This window comes from Cimex lectularius, unplaced genomic scaffold (assembly GCF_000648675.2).
Source record: "Cimex lectularius strain Harlan isolate CLEC.00 unplaced genomic scaffold, Clec_2.1 scaffold242, whole genome shotgun sequence".
Taxonomy (NCBI): Eukaryota; Metazoa; Arthropoda; class Insecta; order Hemiptera; family Cimicidae; genus Cimex; species Cimex lectularius.
This window is the reverse complement of record NW_019392935.1, coordinates 248,472-262,454: the sequence shown is the minus strand read 5'-3', so window position 1 is coordinate 262,454 and position 13,983 is coordinate 248,472. Positions and strand designations below refer to the sequence as shown.

Here is a 13,983-nt window from a genome sequence, read left to right as displayed (position 1 = left end):
TGCACCCCAGGGTAAAGGTGTAAGAAAATGACAATTTATACAATAATTCAACATTTATAAAGCAGAACATATAACCGAGAATTTTATAATTGCTATAACCTTAATACAGAGTTAAACTATTGTAAATATAGTAAATACTGATAATATTTGATTAATGGGAAGTTACTGATTATTGATTTATATAAGCCCAACTCTGCACATTAATGAAACGCATACACATGAAAGTGCCCACATGTGCAGAGCTGGGCTGATTCCAGTTTTTGTAATTTACAATAAATTACCGGCAGGCCTTGAAAACCACCCATCCCGCAAGTTCTCATTCACTCTTAAATACATTCTTTCCTATTTACATACCGTTACTCAGGATGTTGAAGTACCTGACATTCCTCCACTATCCTCTACATATATTATATAACTAATCTAATTGAAGGTCAATGGGGTTCTCATTATTCTGCCTACTTTCACGCTAATAAATACATTAACTCTTAACACACTTGGTACACAACAATATCATAAGTTAACATCATAAATACAATCAATAAAATAAGCCTATTTCCTTCAAGAAACTTAACAAGGGACCCAGACTCTCTTCTGTGCTTAAGCACAATTCTCATACCAGGTAGCATTCCTATGCCGTCTCTTAAAAATATGTTTTGATAAAAACAGTTAGGATTCCTTTTAAGCACCCTTTAAAGCCCCTAAATACAAACTAATCTAATGGTCAATATTTGGCCAATATTCTCAAATTATTTAATAAAGAAGTTTTAAATTATAGGCGTTATGATATTGTAGTTTACAAGTTTGTCTATTCACAACAAGAAATACATTCACTTTAATACACACTAGGGACGCATTAGTGCTATTTACGATAAAACAACTCAGTTTCCTCCCAGAATCAGAAAAAGGACCAAGATATTGCTGCCCGGTTCAATCACAATTCTCATATCAGGTGGCATTCCCACAAGCTCTCTATATGGAGCCAAAGAGTACCCTTCTATTATTGATTCTTGATATGCCGGTTCCCCCCCCTTTTCCTTTCTTTGGCCCGGGGTAAGGTCATTTAAAAAAAAAATTGGATTTTAAAGAATCAAAATTGTTTTCTTTGACTATAATTATTAAGGTACCCCAGGCCAATTAATCAAATTATATAGACAAAAGATCACAGAAAACATAAGCCCATTCTACAAATTCAGTTTTTTTTATTCACATATCTTAGAGATTTTTCTTGAGAGTTAAGATTTTTATTGTGAAATTTGTTTTTATAAAATATCTAGTTGTACCTTTGTACAAATTCATCTGCAGTTTCTTCTATTTGTCCTATATACAACTTAGCAATTCTTGGTTGCAGCATTTGCTGTTGTACCTTAGATCTAAAAATATTCCATTTTTCACCATGTCTAAAAGAATAAGAAAAAAGTATTGGTTACAGTTTAAATATAATTTGTGTTTATTATTCTTCTGTAATAAGCTTACGTTGCTATCAGTCCGCCGATATCACTGAAGAAATCTTTCCTGAGCACATTTTTATAATAGATCAACGAGGGCATGGATGGCCGGAATGGGAGGGTATCCTCTGATCTGAACACTTTCTCAATTTCAGCCGGGTCAAACAGGAACACCATGTCAGGCCTGCCGAGAAGATTTGATATTTTGACAATGTCACCATAAGTCGTGTGCAGCTTTTTGGTCACCTTGTGCAACTTGCTTATCTGGTAATTGCCTGTAAACAATAAATATGCCATTAAAAAGTAGGTTCAAGTGCAGAAGTAGAAAAAATATATTTTGGAATAAAAGAGTTAGTCAAGCTCGATTGAGGATTGCTCAAGTGTAGCAATCAGTTGTTTGGAAGGAAAGACTATTTTGTTTTGGATTAAGATTAGAATAGGAGGCCTCTTTACGACCTGCATACCATGGCCAGTGTTGTGGTCTATTGTGTATCTCCATTTTTGTCTAGTGCTCCTCATTAAGCTTAAGGCTTTTTACCAGATCCCAAAGCTTTATCAAGGATCCCGTGTGCATCCTTTAGGCCTGGGCTTTTCCCCTTCTGATCGTAGAAATCTCAGCCTACATAAACCTTTGCATCAACCTAAGATATGTTCCTCTGTCTCTTCTTCTTCCTGGCATCTGCCCAGGGTTGTTTCTTCTAGTCTGAGTCTGTACAAATGCCTCTGAAGTCTGCAAAGTCCAATTAACAGTCTAAATATTATTCTAATCGTAACAATTCCTAGATTTAATAGTTCTGCCATTAGTTTTTGTGGTGGTTCTATGATGAAATTTTTTTGCATGCCTCTGTCCTGGGCTTCATTCCATTGAACTGAGGACTTATTTTTAATCCAGTGGCTGATGGGTCCACATTTTTGGCATTTCCGTATGCAACAAAAGGGGTCAGGGCAAATAGGCGTCAGTTATATTTACTTGTTGCAGATGTCTAATAAAAAATAAATAAATAAAATGGTGATTATTTTGTTTTGTTATTAGTTTTTCCAGTCAATGGCATGGAATAAACAAAAGTTGATGGTAGTTGGTCTGCAAGTCGGTGAACACATGTCAAACAGGAACAAGTTGAATACACTTGATTTTATGCCGTCTGCGTTTTTTCATAAAAAATAAAAATGAAATAATAGTTAATTTTTAATATGTAGCTATTGTTAGGTTGGCGGAAAAAAATTGTTACTTCGAGGTAATATTACTTCTGTTTTAATTAACTACTAAATTCCTTAACCAGTTTGTACCTCTAGCAAAGCAATCTTATAAGGGGCCTAACATTTTCCTTAACAGAAGCTCAAGTAGATGTACCCATTGTATTGTTATTAGCCGAAAAGTTCCTTATTGAAAAAAAACTGCACCTCCCCAAGGATTCTGCATTCCGCCATAGATGTTTAGTGACTGGGTGTTTTGTGGCCCTGAAAAGGACCGGTGTTGTGTAGAGATGCCGTGACGAAGGTATAAAGCCGAGACCGTGCGAGTGGTGTCGTTGGTGGTGTTGTGTGACTGAGTAACCGTTGGCTAAGATCCGGGAGGGGGGCCTTGAGTCGGTTGACTCCACAGAGGCCGAAGGTACTGGAATGCAGCAATTAGCCGATGGGCAGCAGTTGGCTTAATGGCCAAGTCGGCGAGATCAGGCTAATGCTGCGAGTACTTTTGCTGTTGTCGACGGTGTTACATTACTGATAGCTCGTCGGGCTGTCGAAGCTGGTTCCAGCGAGGCAGTGCCCTTGCTTATATAGGGAAGAGCTCTACTCTGATTGGCTGCAGAGTGGAAGGCGAGAACATTCCATAAGTCGTAGTGGCATCTAGTATCGTGGAAACTAACTAGTGGCCACTACAGATGGAATATATTTCCCGAACTGCGTGAATTGCATAAGGAGCACATCCTTTCATTGTCCTGCTACCAGACAACCGCATTTAGGCATTAGCACTTAACATCTTATCTTGAACAGTCATCAAAGATCAAATAGATTTAGGCCATCTACGTTTGGTTTCCTAAAGTCAAACAGACCAGGCCTATGACAAAGCCGTTTGTAAAGAGTGTCTTTGGTTGATAGGTGAACACGACTAAGGAACTCATTATGATGCACTTGGGAAAGGTTCCCATTCCATTATATACTCTAAGTTTAAAATGCATCGAATTCCATATTAAAGACCTTCAAATGTGCGAACCAAGGTTGGAATTAACAATTACTTTAGCCGTCATATTGGCCAGCATAGAATCTGGGGACCTTCTGGTTTCACTATATAAGCAAAGTACAGTATTAGAGTATAAATAAAAATAAGATCAGAGGGAGTTTCCAAGTGTAGGAGAAGGCTAGGTGTGGCAGACAGTAACGAAAACAATTTGCTGGTAAAGAAGCGTTTACTTTCTCCGCACGTGGCACATTTGGTATCAATAACACAAAATATACAGATTTTATTGAATATGCAGTATTTTGCTCTCAGCGGTACGACGTTCTGCCTAATGAAAGGAGACCAAGAGATATTTATCGCTGTTTTTTGGTGTCAAGAGCTTTTTATTCGAGGTATATATGGGCCAGGAAAGAGGGAACCGCGGTAGCCGAGTGGTTAGCGTGAGAGACTCTCGGCTCATAGACGCCGCGGTCGTGGGTTCGACTCCCACCGTCGCCTCTGGCCTTTTTTGGTGGCCATCCACCTACGCCTGTGCGTATGACCATCGTTATAAACCCGGCCTCGCGGGATACGAAGGATCGGACCATCGAAGCGTATAGCGTTGAGGACGCTTAGACTACGCTGATGGAGTCCCTCGAATACGTGAGAAGTGGCGGATGGGAATGGACAGTGGACAGTGGACGGTTGCGCCTACTCGAAGTATGCAATGTACACGAGTGGCGACACCGAAGGCAGTCTCCTCTATGGGGTGGTTAGCAATTCCACTTTAAACAAAACCGCGGCCGGAGCGGACCCGGAAGTTCTTACGCTACGGGAGCCCCAATACTTTGGGCGATAGAGTGGCCTTCTCCATCTAGGGAGTTCGAGGGAAACCAGGCTGTTGTATTTCGGCCTAGGTAGCCCTTTGCGCGCGGCATACGGTTCGATGCTTGCGGACCCTACCACTCGGGATCGGCAAGCGGGGAGCGAGGTTAGTCCTGTCCCCTCGGGGCTGGGACTGCTTCTACACCAACGCTGCGGCTGTAACACCCATCAGTCGTATGCAGAAGTGCGTCAGCTCTCATCTTGAGAATCAAAACGTCCGATAAGGCCTAATCGGACAGATGCGGACGTTAAAGATCCTCATTGTCCTTTTAAGGACGAACAAGTATTTGGAGGACCAGGAAAGATTAGGTGCGAGTATAACTCCTAAATATTGTATTTATTGACTTCTGCAATTCTCTCGTTTGAAGAACCACTTCTCTGATGAACGGAGTCGGCCTCCTCTTCTAAAGTCCATGATTTTTTATTTATTAAGGATTAACATGTAAGTTCCACTGATTACAGTAAAATCCTAGCATGTTTATGTTCTTTTGAATGCCTACTTCAGCCAAGTATGACAGTATGCCAGTATGACAATTCTACTGAAGAAGGCGTAAAGCCGAAACATATTTGAGTAACAACAAAAACAGCAATTGCCCCCCAATTGAAAAATTTTAAAATAAATTTTAGCGGCAGGCTAAGTCCTTTTTCTATCGGCCCTGAAATATAACTGCTCGAGATAATTTAAAATTGATTTTTAAGGGGCAAATGGGAATGGAATGTTTTATTTTAAAATATTTTTAAACATGTAAATGAGACATTCGAAAGTGGTCGTAATAGTGATGTGCAATTAGCGTTTTGCCTTACAATAGAGCGAGTAATGATAATGGAAAGAAAATTAGAACAACTGGTCCGTTTTATGCAGTAATTGCACCTTGAAGGTTCTTTGTAGTTGGTCTTCCGGGAAAGTGAAACGACATGGGGATTCTTCACGCCCGGGGTAAAGCGAAGCACGCGTCGCCCCAGTTCGGCAGACCGTTCGACCATTTGTTTTCGGCCGAAGAATAAGGAAAATTATGAGGGGTGAAATTATGTCGATCAGTTCCACCGGCGATGGGTCGCGAAATTACACGCGTCCCTCTAAAATGGGCCGAGCGATTTCCTCAAAATGGGCCCCGCCCGTCTTGGTATTGTGCGGTTTACGGACAATAATATTGACAATATTTCTTAGCTTCAATAAACATTGAGGATATTGAAGATTTAAGAATATTGAAAGATAGTAAATCGGACTGGACGTACTTTAGACACTATGAAGATGCGAAATAAAAATATTTTATCTTTTATGAAATTTGGTCCTAGTAAGCAAATTGAATTTACACTAGCATATTAAACAAAAAGTGAGATGGATTGGCTACGACGCTCGGTAACAAAAATTATGTTCACTGCCTTGCAAAAAATTCCACCCACTTATAATATAATTTGATTTCTATATATTAATCAAAACCCATTATATTTCGTGGTCTGATTGGCCAAACAACTTCTTTCAATTAATTAATCGTTTTATGTAAGGTATTGGTTGAAATGAAATAGTTAGCGTCACGAACGGGATTCGAACCCACGACCTTCGGCTCAATACGCCGCTGCTCGACCACTTGAGCTATCGTGACTTCGATCCACGTAGACACCAATAACCCATGTCAATTAGAAAGGTAGGTTCAGATGGGGAGTTGGTGTCCGAGTGGATCGAAGTCACGATACTTCAAGTGGTTAGGGATGGTTAGGGGGGGTTAGAACAGCGGCGTATTGAGCAGAAGGTCGTGGGTTCGAATCCCGCTCATGGCGCTATTTCATTTCAACCAATACCTTACATAAAACGATTAATTAATTGAAAGAAGTTATTTGGTCAATCAGACCACGAAATATAATGGGTTTTGATTTTACATAAAAATATTAATTAATTGAAAAATATTAATCAAAGTTACACGTTTTTTAACGTTTAATAATTTTGTCTTTTACTAAAAAAGTTTAAAAAAGTGTAAATTGTTATGAAAAATTTAAGAACAAATTAATTAATTAAAGACGGACAGATAAAATTGGTTATAATTTTGTTTTAAGTTTTTAATTAACATTTCAATATCGCGTATTTTTTCCTCTTGCCTCAATTACATCTTGAAGGCACCTCGGCATACTTTCTACCAGTCTGGAAAATGTCTCTTTGCTGGAGGTTAGCCCAATCTTCACGAAGATCATTCAAGATCGTGGATTGTAGCAGGAAGTGATGGACGTGGTCTTATTCGTCTTTTGAGGTTATCCCATAAATATTCGATGGGGTTCAAGTCGGCAGAACGGGGTGGCCAGGCTAAGGCCCTGATGTTATGCTGTTGAAGGTACGTTTGTACTATGCGAGCGACATGTGAACGGGCATTATGGTGCATTAGAATAGGATTGTCGCTGATTTCATCGAGGGGCAACCCATGATGTTCCAAAATTTCATCCACATAGCGAGTGGCAGTCAAAGACCCTCCATGAACAACAACCAACTCTGAGCGACTCTCCATTTAAATTTCCGCCCACACCATCACTGAGCTACGTTGAAAAGGTTGGCTTTGGGAAAAATGACAGGCTTCATCACCTTTCATTTTTCGTTCTCCACACTCTTTCACGCCTTCTGGAGATCGTAGAGCAAATCTACACTAAGTACAGCAGATCAATCGGCCGAAGACCAATGACTGTGTTCTGGAGCAAATGCGAGCCGTGTAACTCCGTGTGTTCTGGTCAATCTTGGACTTCTTACGAGGCGAAAGGTCATCAGTCCATGCTGATTTAATCTTCTTCGAGAAGTGCGTTCAGAAATTTGGACGCCTCGAACTTCCTGGAGCTGATGAATCGCTTGAACAACAGTAAGGTGCCGGTTTCGCAAAATTCTCAAAATCAAAAAACGGTCATCCTGTGGTTCTGTTGCCATAGGGCGTCCAGAACTGGGCCTTCTATGGTAGGACGTTTCTCCAAAACGTCTAACAGCGTTTCGCAGTGTTTAGTACGGAACTCCGATGGCAATAGCCGCATACCTGATGGAACGTCCATCATGAATAAGTGCCACACCACGCGCAACATCCTCAGCACTAAGTGTCATTTTAAAGTTTAAAAATTGAAATTAAGAAAAAAAAGATGTAAACTAAACAGTTTATTGCTTCAGAATTCCAAATCGTCTGATTAGTTCTTGTCGCTTAAGTCTAGTATGAGGATTCCACAAAAAATAGAAAAGCACAATAGATCTACTCACGTCGACGTGCGGAAGGCCTTGTGGCCACCTACTTTTAACCCTATCCCTTGACTCCATATAGAGAGCGCGTAAGAATGCCACTAGATATGAGAATTGTGCTTGATCACGGCACCGACTATCTCGGCCCTCTCTTTCGGTTCTTGGAGCAAACGGGGGTGTATTGTAAGTAGTAGAGATAGTTTTGTGTCCCTAGCCTGTGTTGAGAGTGAATGTGTTTATTAGCGCGAATGTATAGTGTGAGAGGGGCGAGTGCGGAATATTGAGCACCCACCATTAGGTTAGCTGTGCAATAGGTGTAATGGAGGATGAAGGAATATCTAGTATTATTTTTTTTACGATGGCTCGCAACAGCAGAGGTTATATCAACCCTCGGGGTGCCGGTGTTTTTGAAAAAAAGCTCATTTGTAAGTATGTCCGGTTCGAATGCAGAGCCGCTGGATTCGAACCCCGGACCTTTACCTTACTATATGAGACCTTACGAGCGCCGTGTCAACGCCTTAACCGTTGCGGCCACCGACGCCCCCTCTAGTACTATTATAATTGTGTAAATGATATGTAAATAGGAAAGAATGTACTTAAGAGTGGGTGTGTGAATAGATTGCGTTGGGGGCTGAAATGACCTCGCTGGAGGGATAAGACCGAGGTGTGACCCCGGACTGCCATCCAACCCGAGTGATTTAGGTTATTCTCGAATCTTGTCGAAAAATTTGTAAATTGCAAAAGCTGTCCGTGGGCTGCGAGAAGTAATAGACTCAACTCTACACAGCATATCCATATGCATGCGTCTGCAGAAAGAGCGCTCGGAAACGAATTTAATATTTTTCGACCTATTATCATCAAAAAATGTTTCATTAAAATCAGTGATACCATGTACATAACCTCTCTTTGCAAGTAGGAATTAGAACATTATGTTATTTTTTATTTTTATTTATTCGTTTACTTTGTATGAACCTCTTTATGAAATGAAGAGGGTAAAATTTGGCCTGAATTTTGATAAGCTGTTGATGCCAAGCCAAAGATCCTTTGGGCAGACGATTTTTTCTTGTAATAATTAATTAAAAAACATAAATTCTTGATACATCATCAAATGTATACTTGGACAATAATTATTTTTAAACAAATTCAACAAAATATTATATTATTTATCTGTTGATACACCTCAAACTCGACGTTATCTAGAACAGGCACAGTAACGACGTGTGTCTTATTATTAATAATTAAATCCTGCAACAGCATAAAAAACTTCATTTACATAATTCGTGAGCCAGGGGAAAATAGAATGGAAGACACTCTTTGCTCTTGACCTACACTTCTAAACCAGTCGAAGGACATGTCCTCGCTGAAAAAATAGCAATTTCATTGCTTACACGCAGTGCATTTACAACAAATCACCGGCAGGCCTTGACTATCACCCACCCTTGGTGCTGGCAGTCCGTGGTCGGACCTCGGTATAATGTGTCCAGCCTCCGAGGTTGGGCTCCAGGATCATCAACAGCTAGGACATTTCAGCCCCCAACGCGGTCAGTTTCTAGATCCATTCACAATCTCACTCACCCTCAAATACATTCTTTCTATTTACATTGCTCAGTTAGGATGCTGGAGTACTTGATATTCCTCCATCACAATTTACAAACTTTACACTATATATATATTATGCAGGGTGGGCGGCCAAGACCCGAGGGGTTAAATGCCTGGGTAGACTCGTAACCATCCCTAAAGGGTCCGGGACTTGGTCAGCTCACGTGTCCTGCATAAATCTCTTCGACTTGTTCACAAACCCCAAGATTTTGGACCATTTTATCTCGGGGAGTGATTTGGTGATGTCCTCTCCTTCAAAGATTTCAAATCTAGACCTAGCCTATCACACTCTGCGAGGTAGTGCCTTGTCGTTTCTTCTTTTATTTCGCAAAAACGGCAAAAGAGATCTGGTAGAATACGCGTTACGGAAACTTTACACTAACCTGCTCTAGGTCTCATTTTTAGGAATATTTTGCGCTGAACAAGATGATATTTTCAGTCAGCTCGCTTCAGCCATTCATCAGTAGAGACAAAAATTCGGGAACATGTTAATTTTTTGACTTTTTACAAAAACTTCAAATTGAGCTGTGGAACCCGGAAGTCGTCTTAGTTGGCCGTCCTATAGCAATTGATAGGTAATTCTAATAAGCTTTCAATTGGTCACTTTCTACTTTGCCCGATTTCTCAACCGTTTTTCGCGATTTTTTTGGAAAAATCGTGGGTTTTTCTGGTCTCATGGGGTAAAACCGATCATTCTCTCGCTCTCATTCGATTTTTCCATACATAAACCTGTAGTTTCAGTATGTTATTCGAAGCCAAACTGTCGGAACACATGTAAAATGGGAAGGAAAAGTTGAATTTCCGTGATGAGAAAACCAGTGGTCGTCGATAGCAGAAGCATTCTGTATCCCAAATGGTCAAATTAAGAAAAAGTAAGATTGTCTCTTCCCTGTTCACTTTTTTTAAAAAGTATTCGGAACAAAAGTTGTAGAGCATAAAATTGGTGAAAACATGACGGTTCAAAATTTATGGATTCTTGAAAATTGGAAGAGAGGGTGATCGGTTTTTTCCATGTGAACGTAAAAAACGACGTTTTTGCTCAAAAAATCACGAATAACTCGAAAACGGTTGAGAAATCGAGCCTGGAAGGACCAATTGAAAGCTTATTAAAATTTACTATCGATCCCACTCCAGGACGATTTCCTGACTCCACAGTTCAATTTGAAGTTTTCGTAAAAAGTCCAAAAATGAACATGTTCCCGAATTTCTGAATTTATTGATGAATGACTGAAGTTCGGAAAACATCTTAAGAACGCCATCTAATTGACCGTTTTTTTTGTTTTTTTTTTTTGTGGAAAAACTTTTTTTTCTCTATGGGCAGTGTATATATGAGGAAGTAATCAACAGTCGTCCGTCATACCTGCAAAATCACAGTGGCCGGATATCAGAGGAAAAAGCAAAAAAAAAAAAAGAAGTAATCAATGCCGTGCTGAAGCACAATACTCATATCGGGTGTCATTCCTATGCGCTCCCTATGTAGAGCCAAGGAGTGACGCCCTTCAATTAGGTGGGATAGGTTGCTGTTTCTCCATATAGGCCACATCCGCCAGCTTTGGCTTAAAAGTGTGTCAACCTCGCATGGCCTATCCGTAATGGAGTGAGGATGAACCCTCTTTTACGAGTCAGATCATCCGAGATCCACCTATTGACACTCGTCTTGACATGTGAGAGCATTTCTGCCGATCCAGCCCACCGACGCTGTCAGTTTTCTTTAATCATTATTTTAATGCATTTTTAACGTCATGGGGCCGGATCGCGTTTGTTCAATGCAGAGGTTGAAACGCATCCCTCCAGACCTATGAATCCGGGTACTCAGACAACAACCACCATTTTGCCAAGACGCTCCATTCGTGGAATCCCTCTAACAAAAGCAACGAGTGGGTCGACGGAAAACCTGCCACGGCCAGCTGTAACCGTTCTGAGGGCGTCGGTGCTCTCTAGGTAGTTGTGCACTAAGTAGTGCACACCTAGTCAGAATGTAAGCTTCGTTCTGATTGCTTGTTATACATAATTAACTAATATTTATTTTTATACTTATTAGTAGCCTGAAAATATTATTTATTATTACCGTTCGTTTAATCTTTTTCAGTTGTGAAATTAACTTTTTCAGCTGGGGCGTCGGTGTCCTAGGTCATTACCATCCAGCGGCTTCGCATTCGAGCCCGACATACTTCATACTTTCAAATGTGCTTAACAAACCCCTTTTTTTCTTTTTTAATGAACAATTTAAATACACACATGTACAAATATATCATTTAATTTTTTGCTTTTGCATATGGTCAAATTTGTAATTTTAATTGCAAAATGTCATGTATATTTTGTTTTTGGGACATTTGCCTGTATAAATAAAACCACTGGGTGTTTCCTTTCTTTCAGATTCGCCTGATTATTCATGATTTTTTATTTAAAATTATATTTTTTACTTAAATTTGGATAAATTTTATATATTAAATCCATAGAGTTCGTGGTCCGCTTGACCAAATCTTCTTTCAATTAATTAATCTTTATTTGAGTATTGGTTAAAAAATAAAAAAGTCAGTGTCACGAGCGGGATTCGAACCCACGACCTTCGGCTCAATACGCCGCTGCTCTAACCCCCCGCCCAACCGTCCCTATCTACTTGAGCTATCGTCACTTCGATTCACTCGGACACTAACTCCCCACCTTTTGAATTTTCCCTCTTTTTTGCCATTTTTTCAAACGAAACGAAATCTATTCGATTCTCGGCGATAAATGAAATGTCCAGTGATTTCAATTTTTTATCTCAACCAATACCTTACATAAAGATTAATTAATTGAAATAATTTTTATAATTGTAGGGATGCTTAGCTAAGGAACTGTCAAAATTAATCATCACGGATTAAAGAATAGATAAATTTTTTTATCAGGATCGATTTACACTGCACACCACCATCGAGGACAGACAGGCATGGTTTAGACCAATAAAAGCTGCTGTCAACTTCTAAACTTGATTTTTTTTATAAATGGCCTTACGTTTTTTATTTTTGTCCGGGAGGGTAGGCGGTGACCTCATCTGTTTGTCGTTGAATTTATCTAAATAGGATTAATCATTATAACTGTATAAAATATATTGTTTCGAGCCGGAAATTCGATATGACCCTACGACTGTGAAATGTACTAATCAGTCCTGGCGGAACGTGGATCCTTTCACTTTCTTGTTCCTCGCCCTGACAAACGGTCCAACAATCGGTAAATTACCGACCAGAAGGTATGATTAGCACTAGTAAGTGTATGGTAACATCGAAAAATGCAATTGGGATATTAATGCTGACTTCCATGCTTGAAAAAAAAGTGAAACTACGACGAGGAAGGCATACGAGAAGGACTCTTCTTAGTGGAAAGAAATTATCTTAAGAAAAAAAATAACGTGGAGGAGGAAGCAGATATGATCAGTTGCGACAAAACCACTATTAAAATAACAAAGCAAAAAAACAGTCAAAACCGTTGGTCACCTGCAACTTACTCGAGTGTTATTGCTAAATGAGTTTGAAATGTACTGTACATTAAAATGTTCAGGTACATTACACACTGCAGACCGAGCCGAGTATATGCGCACTTTTCACACTTGAAGCCGGTCGAGGACTGAAAAAGTTCGCCCTGGGCCGAAAGAGTTAAATCAACCAACTTCAAAAAATTAAAAAAAAAATGGCAATGATTAAGTGAGTATATCTACCTAATAGCTGAAAATGATCTACTCACAAATCCGAATTTCGAGAATTAAATCATCAATCACCACGCAAGTAATTTTACAAGTTCGTTTTTGTTACATTCTTCTTACAGGACCTTACTTGTTGGTTGTGTACATTATGATGATGTATTATTAAAAAAAGACAGAAAGGTGTATGATATGTGGATTTTTTTAATGGCCTCATATTTTTACATATCAATGAGATTGATATTACAGTGTTTATATTTGGAAAGGGGGCTTGAAAGGGAAATTCCAAAGGCGACGGAGTGACGCGAACAAACGAACGTCGGGTTACGAGCCACCAATTAACCACTACCGCGGGCCCCCAAAGTCCGTAGATTCGAATCTCATTTCGACACAACTTTTTTTCAGATTTTCTAAATTAATCTTTTACAAATTCCATTTCTTTAATTATTATCTGTCTCTATTATTATAATTAATCCATGCATGTATTTAGTAGTCTTAATTGGCAGTATTAATTATCTAAATTAATTATAGTGATATCTAATTGATCAAGATATTAATTAGTCATTATTAAATATAATGATATATAATTATATTAATCACGCAATAATATAATCATTAATTATACTTTTTATCTAAGGGCTTGGTTGAGATGAAAAAGATAGTGACACGAGCGGGATTCGAACCCACGACCTCCGGCACAATACGCCGCTGCTCTAACCACTTGAGCGATACGTGAGCGTATATTCCGCTCCTGTCACTATTTTTTTTTCATCTCAACCAAGATCTATTATTAAGGTTCAGGGCTTCCCAAACTTTTTAACCATCGGATCCCTTCCACAGAATAAAATCCAGGCTGGGCCACTCTCATTGAAGCGTTTAAAGTTAGGTACTTATAGTAGGTTTATAAATTAAATTGAGTACATGAGTACACATACTTTGATAGAACCTAAAATTTTCTATCATTGTATAAATTCATTTTTTTTTATCTAAAATTTTCTAGCATTGTATAAATTCATTTTTT

The 13,983-nt window shown here is 39.2% G+C and overlaps 1 protein-coding gene across 2 annotated transcripts in view; it reads right to left on the bottom strand.

Moving 5' to 3' along the window:
- Window positions 1-13,983, bottom strand: part of LOC106672902 (probable cytochrome P450 49a1) — a 43,271-nt gene that overhangs the window by 2,748 nt on the left and 26,540 nt on the right. For both annotated transcript variants that reach the window (XM_024229399.1, XM_014404707.2), the window contains 2 exons: window positions 1,474-1,720; window positions 1,281-1,397 (listed from right to left, as the gene is read on the bottom strand). In XM_024229399.1, the coding sequence (XP_024085167.1) occupies window positions 1,281-1,397; window positions 1,474-1,720 (364 nt within the window). The remainder of the gene's footprint in view (window positions 1-1,280; window positions 1,398-1,473; window positions 1,721-13,983) is intronic.